This window comes from Sorghum bicolor, chromosome 6, assembly GCF_000003195.3.
Source record: "Sorghum bicolor cultivar BTx623 chromosome 6, Sorghum_bicolor_NCBIv3, whole genome shotgun sequence".
Taxonomy (NCBI): domain Eukaryota; kingdom Viridiplantae; phylum Streptophyta; class Magnoliopsida; order Poales; family Poaceae; genus Sorghum; species Sorghum bicolor.
Window position 1 is genome coordinate 6224768 of NC_012875.2, and position 26016 is coordinate 6250783.

The following is a 26016-nucleotide window of genomic DNA, read 5'->3' on the forward strand; positions in this document are numbered from 1 at the left end:
GTGATTACGATTCACCACCACAAGAATCTGGATCCAAAATACTTTACGAGAATCTAAATCCCTGCCAAATGGGCTTAATTTGGACGAAATTGACCCTGCTGCCCAATCCTCGCGTGGATGGACTACATTAACAACATGCAAAGGCTCTCTTGGTCTCGTGTGCGCGTGCAGTTCCAACTGCCCAGACGCTAAACTCGCATGCGGCGGGCAAACAGGAGCGGCTGCGGCTAGCTTGCTTGTTAATTTGCGACCTTCCTTCGGTCCTATAAATAGACATTCTCACTTCCTAAGAAATCAAACATTTTTAATTTTGACTAAATATATCTAAAAATTATTAATATTTATAATACATAATTAATATTATTAGATAGATCGTTAAATATATTTTTATAATAAATTTATTTGAAGATATAAATACTGTACGTATTTTCTATAAACCTAATCAAAGTTATAAAAAATTGGCCCTAATCTTGTAGCCCATATACTCTAACTAGCAGTTAGCCGTAACCTGCATTGCTAATGACTGAAAATCGTATTCCTGTTGTTCCCTGATTAATCAAGAATCAACGTCGCAAAAAAAAAAGGCCAGAATTTTCACAGCCCGGCCAGTTTGCATGCTCCAAACAAAAAGCAGCATGTTTTAGGGGGGTGTTTCCCCATAAATGCAAAATACAAAATACCAACTACTTTAAAATAATGGAATACAAAATGCCAAAATTTTTAGAGTTATATTTAGTTCCATCCAAAATGCAAAATTTATTGCCATCATGAGAGCCTATTGAGGCTTTTTTTTGGACTCTTGAGGCCAAAATCTAAAATAGAGAATAACCACTTTTTTGCTAAAAATTTTATATGGTGTTTAGTTCTATTATACAAAATAATAGACCAAACCCAAAATTTTTTGAAATAGAAGGGGAATTAAACACCCCTTACGGGAAAAAAAAATTTTCCGATGGTCATGCTGCACCGTTTTATCCAAAAAAAAAAGGTCAAATATTTAAGCTACAAAAAGGTGATTACCAGAAGTCAAACTCATGTCAAATGCTTCAAAAGTGACGCCCTTTACCACTACGGAGAGGAAGTTTTGATTTAAATTGTAACCAGATCCTATTTAATTTTTATTTTTTATTTTTGAGAAAGACACCCAATAGTGTCTTGTATCTGATAATATTGGTAAAACAGATAATAGACATCCTAATTAAACACTCATATATACGTGAGATGATGTCTAAAGCGACATGTTTTCTGGACCTAGAGCAAGTGCAAATTATGAAATGAAACATGCAATACAAATTGATCTTCACGAGTGTTATTTCACCAACGGGAAATGACGTATATACAAGATAAGTATTCACCTCCAGGACAACCACCTATGGCCGGCCATTCGCCATAGGTTGCCAGAGCTTGTCGCCGGTGGCCAAGAGCAAGCAGGGCCAGCTAGGGCAAGGCCATGGTCGTCGGCCAGGCAGGCAACAAAAACAAAATATCTAGCGAAGACAATGGCCAAAAAGGCCTCATACCTGTGGGTCTCAATGACAATAGCGAGTTAGCGTCAATGGTGGTATCCGATGCATCAACAGGGGAGGACGACAAATACAGTCGCCCAGGAGGAAAAAAGCGCGAATTCTTGGTTGAGGAGCAAGAAATCTTTGGTCTCTGATTCCAGTTTATTTTTAAGTTGGACTAATATCCTGGGGCATTTACAATTATATAGTGCCGTGACCACATGTTATTCTGCTGGAAGTCAGGACATCGATTTCACAGCCATGCGTGGAAATGTGGAAACCGAACCTTTCAACATTCACGGGCTCACTCTTGTATCGGAGCCTGCTTGTTCAAGAGAACTTGTGTATAAGATCCACGCTTATTCACCAAAAAACAGTGTATTCGGTCATGGTCCTGCATATGATGCGATGAAATTAAAACATAAATTGGATGCAGAGAAGAGCACATTAATGAACCTCTTCTTACCATTATGTTTCCCATCACGGAATTGGGCATTCTTAGATGACTTGAATGTTTCCAAGAACTCTCTACCCTTCTGCAGCTCCACCTTCCTCCTTGCCTTGTCCCACTTGTGCTCTGAAGCTAAAATTTCAACGATTCGGGGCAATGCTCTACCAGCAGCATCTGTGTCAAGGAAAGCGAGCCGGCACCTCCTTGCAACAAAGTCCACAGCAGATTCACAGTACTCATAACGAGCACAGTATGCTACTTCAGCTTCCAAAAATGGGTAGCCATGAGCAAGGCGCTTTCCCAAGCCTTCGTTCTAAAAATATTTAAAAACTATATATTATGAATAGCCAAAAAAATAGGTATCACATTTTTCAGGCAAACAAATAAGCCATGGGATTCATTTTCATATTGATCATCCATTGAATGGAAAGATGGGATATTCATGTATACAATAATGTGAGTTGTCACACAACAGCCACACGACATGAAAACATGCCATCTTAATCTATATGGATAATTTACATAAACACCTTAAATAAAAGTATTCATGCTGACTCCGACAGCCAGGGCCTAAGCATTCTTCAATAGTACCACGAGAAATAATACAGGGGAATTATGTAGACAGTCATTGTTAGCAATAGGCGCCCTAATGGGCTGTATGGGCCGGTGCGGTTAAGCACCGTAGGGATTAAGATAGATTGATAAGGCAAGGATCACCGTTGATTGGGTGTTTCTATAAACCCTTTGGGATCCTTGCCTATATAATGTACCCCTGTACCCCCTTGATCAATTATCTAATCCCGAGGCTAATTGCTCTCATGGTATCACGCCTAGGTTAGGTCAGCTTCCGCTGCATCCCGCGCGCCGGCCTCTCGCCGTGCAGCGCCTCTTCCCCTCGCCGCGCGCCCTGCCCTGCTGTGCTGCGCACCCCTGCCATGTCGCCCTCCCCTCCCAACGACGGGCAGGACCACACTGGCTCCTCCGGTCCCGTCCAAGACGACGAGATCGCCCAACGAACCGCCCAGGAGCAGGCCAACGCTGCCGCCGCCGCCGCCCAGCAGCTGGAGCGCGAACGCGCCGCGACCCGCGATGCTGCCTTGGCCCGCGCACTCGCGGCGGAACAGGAGGCCGCGGCCGCGGCCCAGGAGCGCGACGCCGCCACCAAACGCGCCTCCGACGCCCTCGCGCGCGCAGCCCTGGAGCGGGCGGCAGCTGCTGCTGCCGAGGCTCCTTCCTCGTCCGGGACTCCACCCGGTGGTGCCGCTGCACCACACGACAGCGCCCCACCTGATCTCCGCGCCGCCATGCTTCATCACGAAGCCGTGGCCCTGCTTCAACTTCACTCCCAGGCTGTCGCTGTCAGCAACATCCGGAACCACGTCACCACCGTCCTCGACGTCGACTCTGGTAACTTCAATCGCTGGTGTGATCAGTTCCTCCTCATCCTCGGCAAATTCACCCTCCAGGATCACGTTCGCGACGAACCTCCAGTCCCGATCTCTCTGGATTGGGCCCGGATGGACTGCGTCGTCAAATCCTGGATCATCGCCACCCTCACGGACGATCTGGGTGAGATCATCCGCGCCCAGGGCTCCACAGCCCGGCACGCCTGGCTCGCGGTGGAGTCGCAGTTCCTCGGCAATCGGGAGGCTCGCTCCATTCAGCTGGAGACGAAGTTTCGCAACTTCGTGCAAGGGGACCTCTCCATCACCGACTACAGCCGCAAATTGAAGAAGATGGCTGATGATCTCACGGCCCTCGGCGAGGTCATCACCGACCGCACCCTCGTCCTCAACCTCATCCGCGGCCTCAACGAGCGCTTCGCCCACGTCGGCACCCTCCTTCGTCGTGCCAAGCCCTTCCCCACGTTCCTGGAAGCTCGTGAAGACCTCATTCTTGAGGAACTCACCATGACGGATCGTAAGGAAACTCCAGCAGCTGCCCTCGCCGCCTCCACTACTCCCGCCGCGACGCCTCCACCTTCTGCAGGTTCCGGCGGGGGTTCTAAGGCCCCCAACAACCGCCGCAGCAAGCGCGGTGGCGGCAACAAGGGGCAAGGCAACAGCAGCGCTTCAGGACAGGGCTCCCGGCCGCCTGCCGGCGGCGCACGCTGCTGCCCAGCAACCTGGAGGAGGGCGCCCTTAGCCCAGCTTCTTCAACCCCTGGTCCGGCTCCATCCAATGTGGCCGGGGGGTCCTCGTCTGCCCCTGGCACCCATCCCGGTGCCTCCTCACCTCCAGGCGCAGCACCAGGCACAGCAGCAAGCGCAGCAACAGGCACAGCAGCACGCCCTGCTCGCTCAGCAGCAGGCACTTGTTGCTCCTCAGCAGCATGCTGCACCGTGGGTCGCTCCGGGGTTTTACAACCCCATGACCGGCCTGCCCTCCTGGGACTCGACGGACCTCGCTACCTCCTTCAGCACGACCTCGCTGACGCCTCCTTCGTCCAACGAGTGGTACTTCGACTCAGGTGCTACTTCACATATGACATCTCAACCCTCCTCTCTTTCACATGTTCTTCTCCCGCGGTACCCTACTCCTTCATCTATTATTGTCGGTAATGGCTCTCTTATTCCTGTCACTGCCACTGGTTCCACAGAGTTAGCCTCAAATTTACGTCTTAATAATGTCCTTGTGTCGCCACAAATTATTAAGAATCTAATCTATGTTCGCCAGTTTACTCTCGACAATAATTGCTCTGTTGAGTTTGACCCCGCTGGTTGTTCTGTGAAGGTTCTTCCGTCTCGGAGAGAGATCGTCAGGTGTAATAGCTCCGGGCCCTTGTACCCGCTTCGCCTTCCACCAGCACTCTCCTTTGCCGCTCAGGGCTCCTCTCCAGTGTGGCATCGGCGTCTTGGGCATCCTGGTCATGAGACCTTGTCGAAGCTTGCGTCTACGTCTAGTGTTTCTTCTCCTATTCAGGATTGTTCAGATTTATGTCATGCTTGTCAGCTAGGGCGTCATGTTCGTTTGCCCTTTCATGTGTCCACATCTCGTGCGTCTAGCAAGTTTGATCTCATTCATTGTGATTTATGGACCTCTCCAGTTGTTAGCATCTCTGGTTATAAATACTATTTGGTCATTTGGTTATAAATACTATTTGGTCATTCTTGATGATTGCACCCATTATTTGTGGACTTTTCCTTTACGACTTAAATCTGACACTTTCAGCACGCTCGCTCAATTCATCGCCCATGTCTCCACTCAGTTTGGCGCCCGCGTCAAAGCCGTTCAGTGCGACAACGGGAAAGAGTTTGACAACTCCAGCACCCGCCATTTTCTTCTCTCCCAGGGCATTCACCTCCGCATGTCCTGCCCCTACACCTCATCCCAGAATGGTAAAGCTGAACGCATTATTCGCTCTATCAATAATGTTGTTCGCTCCCTGCTCTTTCAGGCATCCATGCCTCCCCAGTACTGGGTGGAGGCCCTCTCCACGGTGACTGTTCTCCTCAACATATTGCCCACCAAAACTCTAGAGTTCTCCACGCCTCACCTTGCCTTATTTGGTAAGCCTGCCACATATGATCATCTGCGAGTTTTTGGTTGCAAATGTTACCCCAATATATCTACCACCGCCATTCATAAGCTTGCTCCTAGGTCTGTCCTGTGTGTCTTCCTAGGCTATTCCGCTCATCATAAAGGGTACCACTGCCTTGACCTCTCCTCCAACAGAGTCATCATCTCTCGGCACGTCATCTTCGATGAAACGACCTTTCCCTTTGCTGAGCGCTATGGTTCTAGTACTCCAGCAGACCTCGAGTTTCTTACAGATACTACTGATGTGGTGCCTGCTCCTATTGGACCGTCGCACAAGTCTTTGCCTGCAGGAAATTCGCCCAGCCCCTCCGACGCCGTCGCTTGCACCCCTGCCGGTCCCTGTGAGGCTATGCCTAGGGCGCCCTCTGAGGATGTTGATGCTGAGGACACCCTGACGCCCGCGCTCTACGTCCCTCCTGCGCTACGGGTGTCAGGACCACCTCCACCGACCCCCGCGCCACGCGCGGCCCTGGAGCTCACACCGACCGCGCCACGCGCGGCCACCAGGAGCCCTTCCGTGCCATGCGCGGCCCTGGAGCTGCCTGACGCCCTGCGTCATGGATCAGCTTCCCCTTCACCACCCCTCCAGGCGCCGCGCGGGCCACCACCAGGATTCCCTCCTCTCCGGCCGGCTCGCTACTTCACGCACGTCTACGAGCGACGACCACGTGAGCCACTGACGGCTGCCCCGGCCATCTCTGCTGCACCGGTCGCCCCCGCCCCTGCTGCAGCAACTTCGCTGCCTCCTGCTGCACCGGTCGTCCCCGCCACTGCTGCAGCAGCCTCGCTGCCCAAGGGTGCGGTTGCAGTCCCTCCGAGGACCAACCCGCACTCCATGGCCACTCGATCGAAGAGCGGCTACAGGATGCCCTCTATCTACCACGCCGTGCCTCTCTCTCCGGTGCCGAAGACCTTCCGTAGCGCTCTTGCTGATCCCAATTGGCGAGCCGCTATGGAGGACGAACACAGTGCTCTTCTTCAGAATCACACCTGGGATCTTGTGCCTCGCCCTCCTCGGGCCAATGTTGTCACTGGGAAGTGGATCTTCAAGCACAAGCTTCAGTCTGATGGTTCCCTCGAGCGGTACAAGGCGCGTTGGGTTCTCCGTGGTTTTACCCAACGGCCTGGTGTGGACTTTGATGAGACCTTCAGTCCTGTGGTGAAGCCCGCTACTGTTCGCACGGTTCTCTCCTTGGCACTCACACGCCACTGGCCCATTCACCAGTTAGATGTGAAGAACGCCTTTCTTCATGGCAACCTGACTGAGACAGTTTACTGCCAGCAGCCGTCCGGGTTCGAAGATTCAGCTCATCCGGATTTTGTATGCCTTCTGAAGAAGTCGCTCTATGGCCTGATGCAGGCCCCTCGTGCTTGGTACAGCCGGATGGCTTCCTACTTGCTGTCTATTGGGTTTGTTGAAGCCAAATCAGACACCTCACTCTTCATCTACCAGCGCGGTTCCGACACAGCTTATCTGTTGCTCTATGTCGATGATATTGTCCTTACAGCCTCGTCCACAGATTTTCTTCGGCGAATTATCTGGCAGTGAGTAATTCAGGGATGCAAACCACATTGCTGGATTCCATTTTAGTGGAGTTTTTTAAGACATCAGAATGCATACAACAGGAATCTTGCAAGGTTTTCCAAAATACAGAAATTATAACAGAAAGGCGACAACAAATAATTACTAGAAAACACCCCACTTCCGGGGACCTGAAGGTTACCTTGTCACCTGTGACCTTATCACACAAACATTTATGCATATCTATGCAAAAAAACAAACAGAGCAATTATGCAATCCCAGCACTGAACACATATATCTTGATCCAAAAATCTGGCAATTGTTTCCGACATGGTACAACATGATGGGTTCTCATATTATAAACTATATTTACAAACATTATTGTTCACCTTGGTGAATAACTTTTCATCCAAAAGGCCAAAACTGATTCAAATTTGATATGTTATTCCATCCTCAAGATGTTACAAAATTCATGGTGTGCTAATGTTATATTCAATTATAAATAATCCATTATGTAACTCAGGGAAGAATTATAATAAGTTTTTGGTTTCAAAAGACACAAACAAAACGCAGTGCATCATGATTACTATCACAGTTATACTTAATAAGATTACGCAGAACACTGGTTCTTAAGGTGGTAACGTAAGGCATGTCAAGCCATCCCCTTTCAATCGCTTAGGCAATACCAAGGCACTTATAAGACAAGGCAAGGCAACATCATACCAACATAAGAAACTGCAAAAAGGTAGCATTGAGGAGGAACAAGGAAAATAAAAGGAGTAAGAAGGGGGCTGGTGCAGACCACATACCCCGTCCCCTAGCATAATCTACCACTCCCTTTCTCCCTCCCTCTATTTCTATCAATGACACTCACTTGCCACTCGTTCGCCAGATCAGTGCTACCGCCTGCAACTTCCCCTCCCTCTCCCCTCCTCATCTTGGTGCCTCTTGCTTCCTGCTCATTCACCAGATGTGCTACTGCCACCCGCAACTTCTCCCTGTTCCCCTTTCCTAACTGCTCTGTTCCCTCAAACCGACCGCTGCTGCCACCCATTTCCAGATTGACTGTGCCACAGCTGACCAAAGCAAGTTCTATGCCATCTACTGGCGCAGAGCCAGTGAGTATGGCAGCGGCTGCAGGTTGTTGGCCTGCTGACAAGCTCCTCTCCTGTTCTTCCTCTCTTCTCCCTCCCAAACTCTCCTTTACTAAACTTTTTTGTCACAGTAACTGGGATGCCCAGAGTCCCAGTGCACCTTATTGCCTAAGTGGCGCCTTGAAAACCATGCATATAACATTTTACTCCCCCAACAGATGAAAAGACAAACTGGAGCAAGGTCTTCATTTTTCTTTTCCATCCTGCTCGAACAGACTTCACATAAATAGCGCTGCGGAGTCAAAGGAGAACACACCTGGGCAATAGTAGCCACTTGTTCAGCCAAAGTTCCATATGCATGTGACAAATGCTTCGATACAGCACTGTCCATTGCACCTGGAATAACCTTGCCACCATATGTCTTTTTCATTCGCTTATAATTCTGAGCAAGAACTGTAAAAGCAGCAGGATCCCATCCATATCCACCAACAATATGCAAATTATCAGTCACACAACCATTAGCTGGTTTCAAATTCCCAGACCTGACTGCTGCATTTACAGCATCTTCAGCCATACTGAACAAACAAGCTCATTAGAATTCAACAATGGAATATCTTGTAGTGCGCAACATGATCATGCATGTGTACAATCAAACAAACAACATACACATGGAACTTGAATATAGTCCACCAAGGATCTTTTGTGTAAGAGGCTAAGGGCAAATATATCCTAATAGCAAAAGAAAACCCATGTAGTTTTGCCTTAGCTACACTGACAGTCAAACCAAAATGAAGTACTGCCAGTAAATCACATGACACTCTGATTGTAACATATATTATATATGCTATGCTATGCTATGCTATGCTACTTCAAAGTTGGATTTGGTGGCAGCGTCTGCCATAGTTCACTCGTGTTTCCTCATTCTCTTTCACCAATCACTGCACTAAAGTAACCCAAAAACAAGAGGGAAACAAACTAAGTAATTCTTAGCAAAATTTTAATTATGCATAAGCTAATCCCAGCTTGCAAATCTTTTTCATTGGTTCATCTCCCTTCATCTTCTCATGATATAGGCACTGTTCCAGACCATCTTCATTCCAGGCATAATGCAGATGAACAAAACAGTGCAAGTGCAATGCAAGCATGGCAGAGTTTGGCTAGGTACCACAGAAATGGCACAGACTAATATAGGCATAATTCCGCTAGGCGCTCGCCTAGGCGCGATTCAGCGCGACTAGGCGGTAGTCGGAGGGTGCTCACCTCGCCTATGGGGGTAGGCCGACCCCAAGGCGGCGGCAGCTCCGTGGCGGCGCCGGTGGAGGTGGCGCAGCGTCTGGCGGAGCGTGCGCTGGCATGCTGGTGGCGGACGGCGGCGAGCGCGGGCGAGCGCGGCTGGCGGCGGGCGCACAGAGGAGGGGGAGATGCCGGAGATAGAGAGGAACCGGCGGCGGGCGGCGGCTGATGCAGGCGGAGGCGCGGGGGTCGGGTGCGGCGGGGGTCGGGTGCGGCGTGAGGGAGCAGGTGCGGCGCGTGAGGGTGAGGGGGATAGGGTTTAGGGTTTGTAGTCTGGAAGATGGGCTGGGCCCTTGCCTGTTGGGCCTTTTTACCTATTTAGGCTAGCCTTTCTATCTATTTGGACTCACTATTCAGCTGTTTTTTTCTCTTTAGAAGGTAATATATGTATTATCAGTATATATATATATATATATATAAAACGCCTAGCAAAACGCCTAGAAGCGCCTAGGCGCGATTAATCCCGCCTAGGCGCTAGGCTAGGGGTCATCGCCTAGAGAGCGCCTAGCGCCTAGCTGAACCTTGAATATAGGCACTGCCAGCAAAGCATATGATAGCTAGATGGTAATTTATTCTTAGAAAAAACATGAAGCAGTCTTGTTTCTGCTTGATAGTCAAGCTCCACTAATTTTCATAAATCATAATTTCCAACTGTCTATGGCAATACAGTCCATCATAACTGTAGCTGTAGGCATACCTTAACTTTTTGATATGGCTAGATTGGTGGCCGAGCAACTCCAGCACTAGCCCCAAAATAGAGCCCCTACTTTTCATTTGAGTGCTCAACCCTACTTTTATTGGCCCAACAAATTTCTTCCACTCTAGCAGCAGCCCCCAAACAAAGCCCCCCAAATCCACATCAGCAGCCAATGACATAGGGGGCCCACGCGTCATTGAGCCAGACCTTTCTTCTCATCCTCTTCACACACAGGGCAGGGAGGCGCGCGGAGCAGTGCGTCCACGTGGCAGAGGGAGGCGAGGGAAGGGGCGCCAGCCACGAGGGAGAAGGGAGCCGGTGAGAAGGGGAGGGAGCAGGGCAGCCGCGGACGAGGAAGACGGAGACCTTCGCGTGACGGCATGAGCAGGTGGTGGATCTTGCGCCATGAATTGCAGGCCAGGGATGCTGAACCCGCAGCGGAGTGGAGATGGGTGGCTCGCTGGAGCATAGGCCACCAGGGAGGGAGCGGATTCGGCGGTGCAGTGGAGGCAGGCAGCTCACCGGAGCAGAGGGAGGCTTGTACTGGTGCAGTGGAGGAGAGTTGGAGGCGCTCACGCAGTGAAAGCAGGCAGCTTGCCGGAGCGGATGTGGGCTCGCACTCGCGCGGTGGAGGGGAGGTGGAGGCGCTCGCGGCAGTTCCGTACCGCGCGGGGATGAAACGGATGGATGGGGGCCGGGAGGTGACCCAACAGGAATGGGGTTTGAGGGGAAGATTTGAGTGACCAGCCAAATTTAGGGGCCCTAGTATGGGCCCTGCTGGAGCTCATTTTTTTGGCCTGAGGCCCCATATTTAGCTATGGGGGCTCAAGTAGGGGCCCTGTTGAGTTGCTCTCCGTGATAGGCAGAGATATATTGCACTCGCCCTTTAGAAGAGGCTCTGAGTTCTTACGTTTATTATCTCTGCTTGATTACAATCAATCTATCAAACTCTACATTAGAGCTGGTTCTAACAAACTTGCTACCTATCCTCTCACAACCAATCTGAAACAAATTCTGAAATGAGTCAAACAACCTCTAACAACTTAACTAGCCACCTGTGAATGCCAGTTCCTTCTAGCGGCGTGCATATGTCTCTCGCCTACAAATGTGTCCACAACACTTTTCTTTAAAAAAAAAGTGCCCAATAAGCAAATTGGCAACGCTGAAAGCTTCACCAGGTCAAGCCAGTTTCATCCTATCAATACTACCAATAAATTATAGTGGCAATTAGGTAGGCCTTACCTCCTATAGGTTGTCCATTTTCCACCAGTAATTGTTATTAGCCCTGGGTAGTCTTCAAATACAACATGATCTCGAGAAATACTCTCAGTGTTCTTTGCAGACGGATCTGTGGCCAAAGGACGTATACCACTCCAGGCAGAAAGAACATCTGAACGCCTTACCTGATGAATGAAGACATTAAAGTATATTTGTACAGTCAATATTTCTCCATTTGTGTTGGAAAATATGATTCTAATTACAGTCTCACAAAGTACTTTTTAGTATGAAACTAAAAAGAATACACAGTAGATTATTAACAGACTTTAAATGAAAGAAGATGTAAAGTATGTAATCATTTTAATCCCATCAGATTCCGAAGAGGATAACCAGTATGTATACAGCATGTTGACATGCATAGTTAGTATTAGCAACAGTCTTTTTTTCCTCAAACAGTGTTAGCAACAAAGGGAGCATTAAATATTTCTTCCTCTAAAAAATGGTCTATTTAACAAAATATTAAGTAACTGGGGAGGCTGATATAGAATGTAGGATTTCATAACATGGGCAGATTGCCAAATGAACTTCCCTTCTAGAAGCATCCGATAGAAGATCTCTTTACTAATCTAGCATGCGGAGACGGAGCAAGGTGGAACATAGTAGCATAGTGATGCAGCATCCTCATATTGATGTGGACTGCCACCCACATATTTTTGACCCGAAAATACAGCAGGGGAGACTCCCACTGTAAGAGTTATTATTATTATTATTTTGCAAAAAAAGGAAAATGAAGCTGTAGAAAGAGAGGCTAAAAGAACTAAACAACACTGAAATGCGCTTTTGGCTTCATAAAGCACAAAACTGAAATGAGTTTAAAATGGCAAATAAAATGTCCATCCATCTCCAGTTTTGCAACCAAATACATGATAAAAAATATGTGGAATAACACTACAATAACAAAAGATCTTTACAACATTATTTTAGCATGTAAAGAAAAGGATAGCATATATGCAAACACACCTGAACATTAAGATAGTCAGAGATTGCATCCAATATGAACTGTATTTCATCCTCATGCGGTTCAGGAAGCATTGTTATTGCTGTGCTAGAATCAGTTGTTCCCGCCACGGTCCTTCCTAACCATGGCAACATAAATACAACTCTGCCATCCTTGGTTTTAGGGACAATTAGCCCCATCCCTTCGGGGGAGTAGTAATCAGGAAGTACAATGTGCACTCCACTACTAGGACAGATCATAGGTGCTACGTTACTGTTAGCCATCTTCCTCACAGAGTCACAGAATGGTCCTGCTGCATTAACAACCACCTTTGCGAAGGTTTCAAACTCCTTACCTGGCACATATTTGCAAGTATTAGGTGACAATTCAGGTAATCTTTGCTGTAATTTCATTGCTTACGGTAATGGAATTCAGGTTTCCCATTGTGGAAAAAAATGACGCATTTGCAAGCATTAAGTCACCGCAAGGACTATATCCCAGTTACATAAGCAACAATACTCTAGACAGTGTTGTATTATTAAAACACGAAGTGGATGACACAGTCAATTTCACATAATATGTGCTTAACACGGGGCAACCAACAAAACAGAATCATATGCCAAAATATGTAGTATGGCCAAAATACTTGTCAAGTTGGCAATCCACAATTACACAGAATGTGCAATGACATGTTGCTATAGTAAAAATGAGAAGGTTTATTCTCAATGTTTCATTTTGGCTCTTCATCTCCAAAACCAGATCCAGCTCTCAAAACAAATTCAAATAACATCCCAAGATTTTTTTCCTTCTTTTGGGTGGTTTTGGGTGACACGATAGCCACATCAGTCCTTTTGCCATGTAGCAGCCATCATCCGCAGATATAAATGATTACTGTCAAGATGTTAACATATTGCAGAACGATCTTCTAACTAAATGAAAAGTGCAAAATATATTAAGTGTGAAATACACATCCATACTTGTTTTAATAAAAAAATCCACATATTTTTGAGAAAAAAAATATCAGCATCTTAATTTTACCAAACATATTGTATTCCTGTTAGTTAGCAAGTAGCAATAGATTAAGGATGTAGCCATGTAGGACTGTTTATGGTTAATGATTTTAGGCTCCTGGCAATGAACTGAATAGTAAATCAGGCTAATGGATCTTGGAAGGCCAGCATCTAATCTAGAGCAAGATCAATAGGCGAACAGAGTATCGCCTGAAGTTTCCATTCCCGGAGGGAGGTGGATTATTGTCCACAGTTTCAATTGTCTACCTAAAAAAATCCTTAAGAAAGAAAGCACAAAGTGATCCTTTGTTTCAAATTTCTGTTAAATATTAATAATGCTAACATCAACAAACAAAGAAATAACTAAAGCAATAAGTCATTTCAAAAGAAAATGCAGTACTTTTAAACATCATAGTTAAAAGCAACTTCATATAGACATCTTAAGGTGCAAGAATTTCTTGAGATCAGAACTATATATTAAAAAAAACTCGATCAGGGCAGTTAAGACTGCCACCACAGCTTTCAAATTAAGAAGAAAGTGCCTTCTTGTCGGTGTTTTCCCCACGGGGGGTCACACCAACGAGTAAATTTGTATGCGTGCTCGCTTTTCCAGATGGTGATGCAAAAAGACACAAGAATTTATCCTGGTTCGGGCAAGAGAAGGCCCTACGTCCAGCGGGGTGGGGAGAGTTTGTATTATTTTGCACCTAAGTGCTTGTACAGGGGTGAATACAAGCGTAGTGTGAGCGGGATGAAGTATGGGAGTTCTCCCGTGTGTGGGTGAAGTGTTGCCTGGTGTCTATCTATTCCTGGGCCCTTCCTTTTATAGCAACAAGGAGAGACCCAGGGTACATGCATAGGTGAAAGAGTAGGGGTCGATAGGAGCATGGCGCGCTGACCTACTCGAGGCCCCCGTACCGGCGTGGTCTCGAGCCGTCCCGTCTTAGTAGCCTGGTGATGATTACGCGTGCCCCTGTAGCCTGCTCTGCGCGCCGTCTTGGGCTGGTTCACCGGTCGCCTGCCTGTACGATACGGCGGCAGATCCGGCGGAGTGGTTGCGGTGCTGTCAGTCGACGCCCAACTCGTCCCTAGGAAGGAACCAGGTCCGGTCGAGGGTCAGACCCCGTGCAAAGCCCTGATGTCCGGAGCGCTGACCTTGGTTGTCTCGAGAGGGTCCTGATTAGACATTCCATCCCTGTTTCCCGCGCCATGACACGCCCTGGGTCGCTTGGTGGGGAAGGCTGCAAAAAGAACGACGGGATGGGTGCCTGTTCCCTATCACGCTTCCCGTGACCAGCGTGTTAGGTGGGAAAGCGGCAGGCGCATTTAATGCCCCGGCTCTCGTGCACGCATCAGGCGGCGGACAGTGTCCTTGCACTCGACGCCTCCTGGTTCGCTCGAGCCTGTCTCCGTATTCGACGGTAGCTGGCGCTCGACCCCTGACTGATTCGCTCGACGCTGTTTCCGTCTTCGAGGCTGCGGCCGTCGACCGCACACATGTATGACCAGAGCGTCGAGTTGAGGACCTCGACCTGCGTATGGGTAATCTCGTTATATGCGTCGGTGAGGGTACCCCTTACTGATATCCTCGACAGTAGCCCCCGAGTCTCCATTTGAGCGCTGGCGCTCGAGTGGAGGCTGTATTCCTGGGTCGAGCTTCCGTGGGGGCGCGCGAGCGACCCCGCGGGGGTAGCCCCCGAGCCCTTGGAGGAGTTTTTTGACTCCTTCGAGGGTTATTTTGCCTAATTCGCAGAAACGCTATCGACACCAGTGGTGGAAGGTTCTGATTGGCTTGTTTTGCGCGGAGGTTTCGACGTACTCTCGACAGAGCGAGCGTCTTCTACCCCAGGTTGAGTTCCTAGCGGATAGTCCAAGTGAGAACCTGTGCCCCTTTCGAGGGGGTCAGCTGTAGCCCGGAGGCGTTCTCATGAAGCAAAGTCGACGTGGTCGGGGATACTGGTCTCATTCGATAGAGTCCAGCGGCTCGACGCCTCCCGTCAGGGGGATTCCTCTCGACTGTCTCGACCCTACCTTGGACATCACCAGCGAGTCTTCGAGGCGGGCCTCGATTTTCGACCGCTCGCTGGGGATCCCTGACTCTGGTGCTCGAGATCGGCTGTCGAACCCTTTCGGTGGGCCAGTCTGCGACCTCTCGAGGCTTTCGCGGATACGCCCCTTGGCTTACAAGGGAAGGAAGAGGCCGTGGTGGTTCGCCTTTTTGCCCGTTGGGCGCGCCTTTTCAGGCGGGTGACGTTACGACACTGCGTCGGCGTGGAATTCAGAGCGTCCCATCTGTGAAGGGGGTGAGGACTGTTAGGTGGCGCATTTATGGGGGAGTTACCTTATTTCTCGGATCTATTCGTTGGCGGATCGCTGCCTATAAATACGCCATGGTAGCGCCGCTGCTCTTTGTTCCGCCTTCTTGCCTTCATCCTTTCGTTGCCTTAGCACTCTCGCTGTCTTACGCGCGCGCGCACCCCCTCGAGCGGTAGCGAATCCACCGTCCTTCCAACCAGGATGCCTGTGACACTCGTCGCCGCCGACGACTGGCGCCCGTCGTCGATGACGGAGCACCGGTTGCTAGAGCTTGAGAGTGAGGGACTCTTGCGCCGCCGCACCTCGTTGTCGTCTCCAGAGTAGATCACGCCGCCGGCGGGCCACAGGGAGCCCCAGCCGCCCGAGGGCTATGTGGTGTCGTTCGCCAAATTCCACCGCCACGGCCTGGGCGCTCCCCCGAGCCGCTTCATGCGGGCCCTCTGCTTCCACTATGGGGTGGAGCTCCAGCATTTCTCCCCGAAAGCCATCACCGTCGCGGCGGTCTTCGCCGCGGTGTGTGAAGGCTATCTGGGGATGATGCCCCACTGGGATCTGTGGCTCCATCTCTACAGGGGCGAGCTTTTCAACGCCCCCACCGGAACCACCGGCGTGAGGAAGCACGTGCGGGCCGGGTGCCTCAACCTGGTGTTGAAGACGAAGAAGACGGAGAGGCCGCGCGAGTACATCCCGGTGGGGTTGTCATCGAACCATGCCGGGTGGACTCGCAGTGGTTCTACCTGAGGAACGACGACGGTCTCTTCCCCGCTTACACCGGTCGTCTGATTACGGAGCGTCCGGACAACTGGACATACGGCGTCGTCCAAGAGCACCAATCGCGGCTCGACCCCTCCTCGACGCCATGAAGAAGCTGCGCCTGGAGGGCTTGTCCGCCGCTCTCGTCCTCTCGGCCGTCCATCGTCGAAGGGTCCTTCCTCTGATGTCTCGGCCGTTGAGGATGGACGAGATGGGGCCAGGCGTTTCGTCCCGGGATCTCGAGGCATGCCGGATGTCCAACGAGGCTCTGGCAGACGATGAGACCGCTGCCCGAGTTAGGGCGGCCATCGCCGGTGACTTTAAGTCGAAGCACGTCAACGGCTTCCCTATGAGGCCCGACGAAGGCTCGGTCGACCTGGTATGCTTTTTTCTCGCACATAACTCCGGTTCTGGGTTTTCCTCGATCCTTTTTAAACCTTCCTTTGTTCTGGCAGGGACGTATTGATATCCGGTCCTCGAGGCCCCCTGTGAAGGAGGACGAGGTCGATCGCAACAGACGGCGCCAGTCCGCCGAAAAGCTGAAGTCCGCCAAGGACTCTGCAAGGAAAGGGGAGAAAAAGAAGAACCTCGACCGCCAAGCATTAGATGCGCGTCGAGCTAAATCCAGGCAGAGGGGGGAGCCTGAGGAAGAATCCTCCAGCGAAGATGATAACGACGACAAGGGCAGCGATGACTCTGAGGGGATGGCGTCTCGCCTTGACCGGATCATCGAGGGTCCGCCTCGAGGCGACGTTGATGTCCCTCGGACGGAAGCTCCAATGGAGGGTCCGAGCGGATCTCACCGCCCTCGGGCCGACACCCCTCCTGCGCCCATGATCAGGTCTCCTTGCCGCTTTGATTTGACGACAATGTCGTCGACATAGGCCTCGATCGTCGACCCTATGTGCTTGCCGAACACATGGAGCATACAACGCTGGTATGTGGCTCCCGCATTTCGAAGTCCAAACGGCATGGTTACATAACAATACATCCCGAAAGGTGTGATGAAAGAGGTCGCGAGTTGGTCGGACTCTTTCATTTTTATTTGATGGTAACCAGAATATGCATCAAGAAAAGAAAGGGTTTCACATCCCGCAGTAGAATCAACAATTTGATCAATACGCGGTAATGGAAAGGGAACTTTTGGACATGCTTTATTTAAACTCGTGTAGTCGACACACATCCTCATTTTCCCATTCTTTTTCTTAACTAGTACAGGGTTTGCTAACCAGTCGGGATGGTGAACCTCCTTGATGAATCCAGCCGTCAAAAGCTTGTGGATCTCCTCGCCAATGATCTTGCGCTTCTCCTCGTCGAATCGGCGCAACCGTTGCTTCACTGGCTTGGAACCGGCTCGAATCTCCAAGGAGTGCTCGGCGACTTCCCTCGGGATACCTGGCATGTCCGAGGGACTCCATGCAAACATGTCGGCGTTCGCACGGAGAAAGTCGACGAGCACGGCTTCCTATTTGAGGTCGAGGTCGGCGCTGATCGTCAGCACCTTGCCATCGGAGTTGTTGGGGTCGAGCGGGATCTTCTTGGTTCCTTCTGCTGGCTCGAAGTTGCCCGCGTGGCGCTTGGGCTCTGGGGCTTCTGCAGCCAGGGCCTCGAGCTTCGCGACGAGCTCGGTGGAGTTCTCGACCGCCTCCCCATATTCGACGCACTCGATGTCGCATTCGTAGGCGTGCTCGAAAGAGGAGCTGATGGTAATGACGCCTTTGGGGCCGGGCATCTTCAGCTTTAAGTAGGTGTAGTTGGGTATGGCCATGAACTTGGCGTAGCCCGGGCGCCCGATGATGGCGTGGTACGTGCCCCGGAACCCGACCACCTCAAAGGTGAGGGTCTCCTTGGCCGTCGTGCCAAAGCAGACCGGTAGGTTGATTCGACCTACTGGCAGCGCCTTTTTCCCTGGCACGACACCATGGAAACCACCGGCACTTGGCTGGAGTCGTCCCCTATCGATGCCGAGGAGGTTGAGGGTCTCGAGGTAGATGATGTTGAGACTGCTGCCTCCATCCATTAGCACCTTTGAGAGCCGGGTGTTGACGATGATGAGGTCGACGACGAGCGGGTAGACACCTGGGGCAACCACTTTGTCGGGGTGGTCCTCTCGGTCGAAAGTGATGGGTGTGCTCGACCAGCTGAGATACTGGGGCACTGCCATTCTCGCCGCGAAGACCTCACGGCGTTCCCTCTTGCGCTGCCTTGCAGTCAGCTGCATCGAGGGCCCACCATAAATCATGTAGCAATCGTGGACGGCAGGGAAACCGTCGTCGTCCTTGTCGCCCTCCTTGTCGCCTCCTTTCTCCGAAATGCTTTTTCAGCATTCGACAGTCCTTGAGTTTATGGTTGGCTCCTCCTTTATGGTAAGGACACGGCTCCTCTAGCATCTTATCGAAGATACCTCCATCTGGTGGGCCTCGAGGCTTCTTCCGCTCCGTGGCGGCGACGAGGTCGTCGTCGAAGTTCTCCTGCTTGAACTGTCGCATTTTCTGCTTCTTCTGTTCTTCTTGAGCCCTCGCCTGGGGGGCTCGTCTTCACCGGCAGGTTGCTTGTCTTTCCTTCCTTCGCAACTGAAGAAGGCGCCGACTGCCTCCTCCCCTGCCGCGTAGTTTGCTACTACGTCCATCAGCTCGTCGACGGTCTGAGGTCGATTCCGACCCAATTCCCGCACTAAGTCTCGACTGGTGGTAACAGAGACAAAAGCTCGGTGCGCTGCTTTGAGAAGCGTCGAGCGTACTCTCGAAGAGTCTCCTGACTTCTGTTTACACTTGCTGAGGTCCCACGAGTTCCCGGGCCGTATGTAGGTTCCTTTGAAGTTACCCTCGAAGACTCTTAACCAAATCGACCCAGTCGTGGATCTGATTAGCTGGAAGTTCCTCGAGCCACCGACGGGCGGTGTCGGAGAGGAAGAGTGGCAGCTGTCTGATGATGGCTCGATCATCTCCTCGAGCGCCTCCTAGCTGACAGGCCAACCTAAAATCGGCCAGCCACAACTCTGGTTTGGTCTCACCATTGTATTTTGCGATGCTGGTCGGCGGTCGGAACGGACTGGGCAGGGGCGTGCTGCGGATTGCCCTGCTGAACACCCGTGGGCCTGGTGGCTCGGGGGCCATCCGATCTTCGTCGCTGTCGTACCTTCCACCGCGATGCGCGCTGTAACCGCGCTCTTCCGCATCCCCATACCTACGGCGTCGATTCTCTTCGATGTCACGCCGCGCGTCGTGTCGACGCTGATTGTCGACGGGGAGGACGAGAGCGGTCTTTCTACCTCGAGGGGGAGGCTGTTGATGGACTGACGCCTCCTTTTCGTTTTGGGGTGGCTCATCGCGCTTTTCGGTGGCGGCTCCTCGTCGTCGAGATGCCGAGCTTTCGGCTTGTTGTACTGCTGCTACCTGGAGCAGAGTTTGCACCTCGTCTCGGATGCGTCGAGCTTGGGAGTTCGATGGCTCTGGCATGTTGCGTAGCAGCATCGTTGCTGCCACCACATTTTGGCCCGCTCGAGGGAAACGGCTGACTGGCTGCTCTGGCTCCGCGTCTCCGACGATTTGCCGGTGTACCTCTCGAGCTCGCCTACGGACACTTCCGCCGGGTGGGTAAGGCAAGTCTTGTTCGAGGATTTGCTCGAGCAGGACGAGGCACTCTCGGTCCTCGTCGAGCTTTGTCTTGAGCTCTCGTAGCTGCGCAAGCTGCGCGGCCCTATCTTCCTGTGGAAGTGGGTCGACTTGTCCGCCGTCCCCAGGCGTCCTGGGGTCTTCCCTTGTTGCAGGGGCTCGACCGCCCGCAGCTGCGTCCTGTGTCCTCGTCGGTGGTTTCTACTGCCCCGTCGATGTGATAGCATTCCCTAGTAGGGTCGTAGCTATCAGTTTCGGAGTCGGAGTCCGGCTCGGCGGCGTAGAAACATCCACGTCCCTCCTCCAGCAGCCGTTGCCTGAGTGAGGTGATCGTGTATCGCCCAGGGCCTAGGCGGCGGAGGCCTCGCACTTGGGAGAAATCCGGCAGTTCGGACGTCGGCCGTAGTGCTTCAGAGTCACGTGGGAGGACCATTGGTCTCTCCACGTATGTCTGGGCGTTTGGGCATATTGCTCTGGCGAGCGACGCCGCGGCGTTGTCCAACCCGAATGGCAGTGCCCTTCTTGGGGTGGACAACCCGTGGGGAAGTAATCTGGCGGCGGGGGAGAGCGCGCGGGGCGCGTCACCTCTTGTCGTCGTGTGATGCTGGGCCGGCACGTCCATGGTCCCGGCACGCGGGGCTGCCGACTCCTGCGTCACCTCCTGCCTAGCGCGAACTGCTGGTCGTGATGAGGCAGAGGGGCGACGATGATGTTGTCCACGCCTCTTCTTGGGCGGGGAGGCGTGGTGGCGAGGGCATCTCGGGGCCCTCAACCGTGCTGGCGCAACGCGGGCTCCTTCCGGTCCTTTGACCGAGAGCAAGATCATGTCGTAGCCAGAGCCGGTCGACATGAACTCAAGGCTCCCGAACCAAATCACGGTGGAGCGTGGGATCAGCGAGGCGAGAGTGGCCATCTGGAAAGGAATGGGAAATCGATGAAAAACACGCAGGACCCCTACCTGGCGCGCCAACTGTCGGTGTTTTCCCCACGGGGGGTCACACCAACGAGTAAATTTGTATGCGTGCTCGCTTTTCCAGATGGTGATGCAAAAAGACACAAGAATTTATCCTGGTTCGGGCAAGAGAACGCCCTACGTCCAGCGGGGTGGGGAGAGTTTGTATTATTTTGCACCTAAGTGTTTGTACAGGGGTGAATACAAGCGTAGTGTGAGCGGGATGAAGTATGGGAGTTCTCCCGTGTGTGGGTGAAGTGTTGCCTGGTGTCTATCTATTCCTGGGCCCTTCCTTTTATAGCAACAAGGAGAGACCCAGGGTACATGCATAGGTGTCAGAGTAGGGGTCGATAGGAGCATGGCGCGCTGACCTACTCGAGGCCCCCGTACCGGCGTGGTCTTGAGCCGTCCCGTCTTAGTAGCCTGGTGATGATTACGCGTGCCCCTGTAGCCTGCTCTGCGCGCCGTCTTGGGCTGGTTCACCGGTCGCATGCCTGTACGATACGGCGGCAGATCCGGCGGAGTGGTTGCGGTGCTGTCAGTCGACGCCCAACTCGTCCCTAGGAAGGAACCAGGTCCGGTCGAGGGTCAGACCCCGTGCAAAGCCCTGATGTCCGGAGCGCTGACCTTGGTTGTCTCGAGGGGGTCCTGATTAGACATTCCATCCCTGTTTCCCGCGCCCTGACACGCCCTGGGTCGCTTGGTGGGGAAGGCTGCAAAAAGAACGACGGGATGGGTGCCTGTTCCCTATCACGCTTCCCGTGACCAGCGTGTTAGGTGGGAAAGCGGCAGGCGCATTTAATGCCCCGGCTCTCGTGCGCGCGTCAGGCGGCGGACAGTGTCCTTGCACTCGACGCCTCCTGGTTCGCTCGAGCCTGTCTCCGTATTCGACGGTAGCTGGCGCTCGACCCCTGACTGATTCGCTCGACGCTGTTTCCGTCTTCGAGGCTGCGGCCGTCGACCGCACACATGTATGACCAGAGCGTCGAGTTGAGGGCCTCGACCTGCGTATGGGTAATCTTGTTATATGCGTCGGTGAGGGTACCCCTTACTGATATCCTCGACACTTCTCACCCGGCAAGAAAACCCCCGAACCCCCACCCCCATCCATACACGGTGGCCTTTCTGTCACCCAAGTGGGAATTGTGCCAAGCCCCCAGTGCTTTGGTAAGAGGACGGGCGAGGGGATTTTTTTAACCCAGCCTAAAATTCGCTCCCACTGGAATTCGAACTCAGGACCTGGGAGGTGCCGCCGGATGGCCGGAGTGCCTAGACCAACTGATCTAGCATTCTTCGGCGATCAGAACTATATATTGTTAAAATACTAACACAACATGTAATTTAAATTTTCATAAATCATAGTATCAACAGGTTGTCAGCTAACTGTGAAAACAGTGAGAAAGCTACTAAAATGGTCATTTAATAACCCTATGTCAAACTCTATAAGAATAAAAACTCAGCAGTGCTATATGATGGTAAAAAAGCATTAAGTAACAATTGAAGACAAAAGTTTCACAGCTCTAAAGTTTGTTGTTAAATTAAAGGCCTCCATCCAGAACTCAGAATGAATTAACATAAATACTTAACCCATATCAGATTCTGAACAAGAACAAAAACTGCAGAAGCAATCAGAATATATTTCATCATCTACAAAGTACAAACATGCATCTACCTACTCAACTTTCTTGTTATTTAAATGCTTAGTTGTTGTAATTGTACAGATATTTCTAGGATATCACGAAAGAGTTAGTGATGTGTAACTTCCAACACAAGCATATGCAAGTTATTTAGCCTAGAAAGAAAACCAAGTATAACTTGAAATCAGAAAGTGGTCTAATAATTTATTTAATTACTTTAGTTACATATTTGTAGCGTTTAGGAATACTAATATATAAACAATGGCATTAGAAACTAGAAAGATTGTTTGTATTCATCAGTTCAGTATGGAGGAAAGAAACACATGACTATCAAAGAAAACAGATAACTTGAACCACTCTCTGAGATGGCTATTTTATAGTGGGTAGAGATAGGACATACTTTATTCTACCTGATAGTGTGTCACGAATGCGTGCACCAATGATTCTCTCTCCCGATTCATCCTTAATGAGGGAGACCACTTCAGCATAATTGAGAACAGCTGCACCAACAACTGCAGCAGTGCATGCCAACCCCACATTTAGCCGAGAGTCATTCATTTGACCATCATAGTACACAACTGTTCCTCTTAGGCTACGATCATGGCCATTTTTTGCAAGGGTTGGGAAAAGCTCAACTGATTCATCTACAGAATAATATCGTGACAAATGTAGTAGCCTTTTTCCAGCAACAAGATCATAAAACTTCAAACCAAACCAGTAGTATACAACCTCAAACCAGTTAAAGCAAGGAGTCATGCATGGCAAAGCATGGCACAAATGGGGAGCATTCTCAATAACCTGCTTGCGTTCCTTAAGGGCATGAAAAACAAGTTTCAGCTGCCCGTAATCAAGATTGAACACTGCCTTCTCCAAGTAGCGGACGCCTGGACAAATTGAATGAAATATAATAAGGGACAACAATAAATTAAATTTTCAATCCCAAAAAAACACAAAAAAAACTAGTGCAGTTATTTCTTGTTTGTAATTAAGCCGTTTCTGTTTCACAAAGTATTTTTTAAAAAATACAAAAAAAAATTACCCAATCTTTATATGTTCATCCGTACATTTGTTTCAAGCTAGCCATCTATCTGCAAATGATGGTACTATGGCAGAAAGTAGAATAAATTTATTGAGTATTCAGTAAGAGACAACACAAGAGCAAGACATTTTCACAGTAACGACAGGGAGATATTAACCTTATATCTCAATTTCGTTAGGTCAAAGTTAACAGCAGATTAGGCATAGTTGGCACGGTATATCAAGAAGTGAAAATCAACTGATTTTTGGAACCTTGGAAAAGGTTTTAGTTTGAGCATCAAATTGACATGAAAAGGTCACAAGTTCTTTTTCTGTTCTCCTAGCTCATTTTGAAGTTATCCTTGAAATTTTAGAGCATAACTCAATATCCAACCTGTCTACTCAATGTTTTTGATGATCTTTCATGTTCCCACCTCAGATTTTTCTTTATGTACAAGTAAAATAAAATACAGTTAAGAATGTTTAGATGCAAGATAAGCCTCATGTTTTGGATAGCGTATTGGATAGTAAATATTTTATGAACATGTTGACAAATAGCATCAGTCAGGAACGGTCAGTATCATAATACAGGTTCCTACACAGGCATAAATAAATATATTAGAAATTAGAAATAAATTTGCATTGCTCAAATAAAGCCAGGGCTTGCTAAGAGCAATTCTTGTGCCACTAACAAAGAAGTGCAATGCCATTGTAGAACAACTATTTCCAACACAAATTCAACAGATCCACTTGCTAATGTAGCCAGGCAATAATTATGTGTGCTACTACGATAGTGCATCGCACTACCAGCCCTAACATAAAAGCATCAAATAGACAACATTAGTTTCACCAAACTGCTACGAATGGGTCTTCCACTCTTGGTCATACCGGTGTTATAGGAGCCCAAATTTTGGGAAAAGCACAGAAAAGGGATATAGGTGAGCCCCAGGGTTTGGAGAAGGCCACGCACCGCCATGTATAAGTTTGGTGGATCGGGAGGAGGTTCCAGAAGAGAAATCCTCGCGCTCCACGAGGCCTACCCGGAGCCCGCGGGTGGCGGCATCGAGCGCGACGCCGCATCCGGTGGCGCCACCGCCAACGACGAGCACGTCCAGGGGCTCAGCGGGGGTGGACCCCGCCAGCGCCGCACGCTGCGCGTCTCGCGGGGGCGGGGCCGCCCCCGGCCGCGCAACGCGCTGCCGGGCCGCGTCGAGGGCGGCGGCGGAGGGGTCGGAGGCGGACGCGGATGAGGCGGCGAGAGCGGCGGCGAGCGCGGAGGAGGCAGCTAGGGCGGCGCCGGCGCGGCGGAGGCGCCACGTGGCCATGGGCGGCGCCTGACGCGTGGGTCTGCTTTTGGATTGTTCGGTTGGGGGATCCAAGGCCGGCACCGGCGGGCGGAAGTTGGGAGGAATGGGGGAGCAGTAGCGTTTCTTTTCTTCCTGATGATGCCCGCAAGTTGGGAGCGAAGCGTGTGTTTGGCCGTGTTTTTTTTTTTTTTTGAACACCTTTAAAAATGCAGTTTGGCCGGTTGTTTTCTTCGTGGTAGTATACGTGAGCTTTACACCCCAAAATCCCAACAAATTTCAGTCACATTAAAGGCCTGTTTGATTCTCTTTGCTAAATTTTAACTAACTAAAATTATTTTAACTACTCTTAGATGACTAATGAAACTAAACTATTTTAACTCTTTTAGTTAATGTGTTTAAAACTTTAGCTACTAAAGTGACTAAAGTTTAGCTAGCTAAAACTTAGTTGGTGGAACCAAACAGGGCCTAAATTTTTAAATACACATATTGAGCATTAAATATAGATAAAAAAATAAAATAATTACACGGTTTACCTCGAGACGAATCCTTTGAGTCTAGTTACTTTATAATTGAAAAAATAATTATTAAATATAAATTTCACTAACTAAACAAGACCTAAGAGCACCTCAAGTGTATCATGAAATCGCATACAAGGGTGTCGCAAAAAAAATCGCATACAATACGTGAACTTACTGGAGTACACGATAAGAGCACCTTCAGTATATATCATATCATGAAATCGAACCATAGAGTAAAAAAATGAAACCATGTACACTGAAGCGATTGAACCGTATTAATTAATCGGATTAAAAATCACATGTTATAGATGAGTCAAACCATACTACTCTAGAAAGCTAAGAGCATCTCCAGTGGTTTGCTAAACACACTTGTTATCTTATATAATTTGTCAAAACTAAATAAATGACCCCTCCAATGGTTTGCTAATCAACTTGCCAAAAAATGGCAACTTGCCATTCTGCAGCCTTCGACGCGCAAATTTGCGCGGCTCGTTCCGCTTGCCATCGCGAGATGCGGACGCCGCGGCCTCCTCTCCCGCACGAGTGAATTTTCATCATCGGTTCCCGCGTCTCTCG

General features: G+C 50.1%; 1 protein-coding gene across 1 annotated transcript; it reads right to left on the bottom strand.

Moving 5' to 3' along the window:
* Positions 1283-25067, bottom strand: LOC8067785 (glycerol-3-phosphate dehydrogenase SDP6, mitochondrial). The gene is made up of 7 exons (XM_002447497.2): positions 24586-25067; positions 23009-23482; positions 12340-12671; positions 11344-11504; positions 8428-8686; positions 1972-2269; positions 1283-1899 (listed from the first exon to the last, which is right to left on the bottom strand). The coding sequence occupies exons 1-7, from the start codon at positions 24938-24940 to the stop codon at positions 1892-1894; spliced, it is 1887 nt and encodes a 628-aa protein (XP_002447542.2). The 5' UTR covers positions 24941-25067; the 3' UTR covers positions 1283-1891.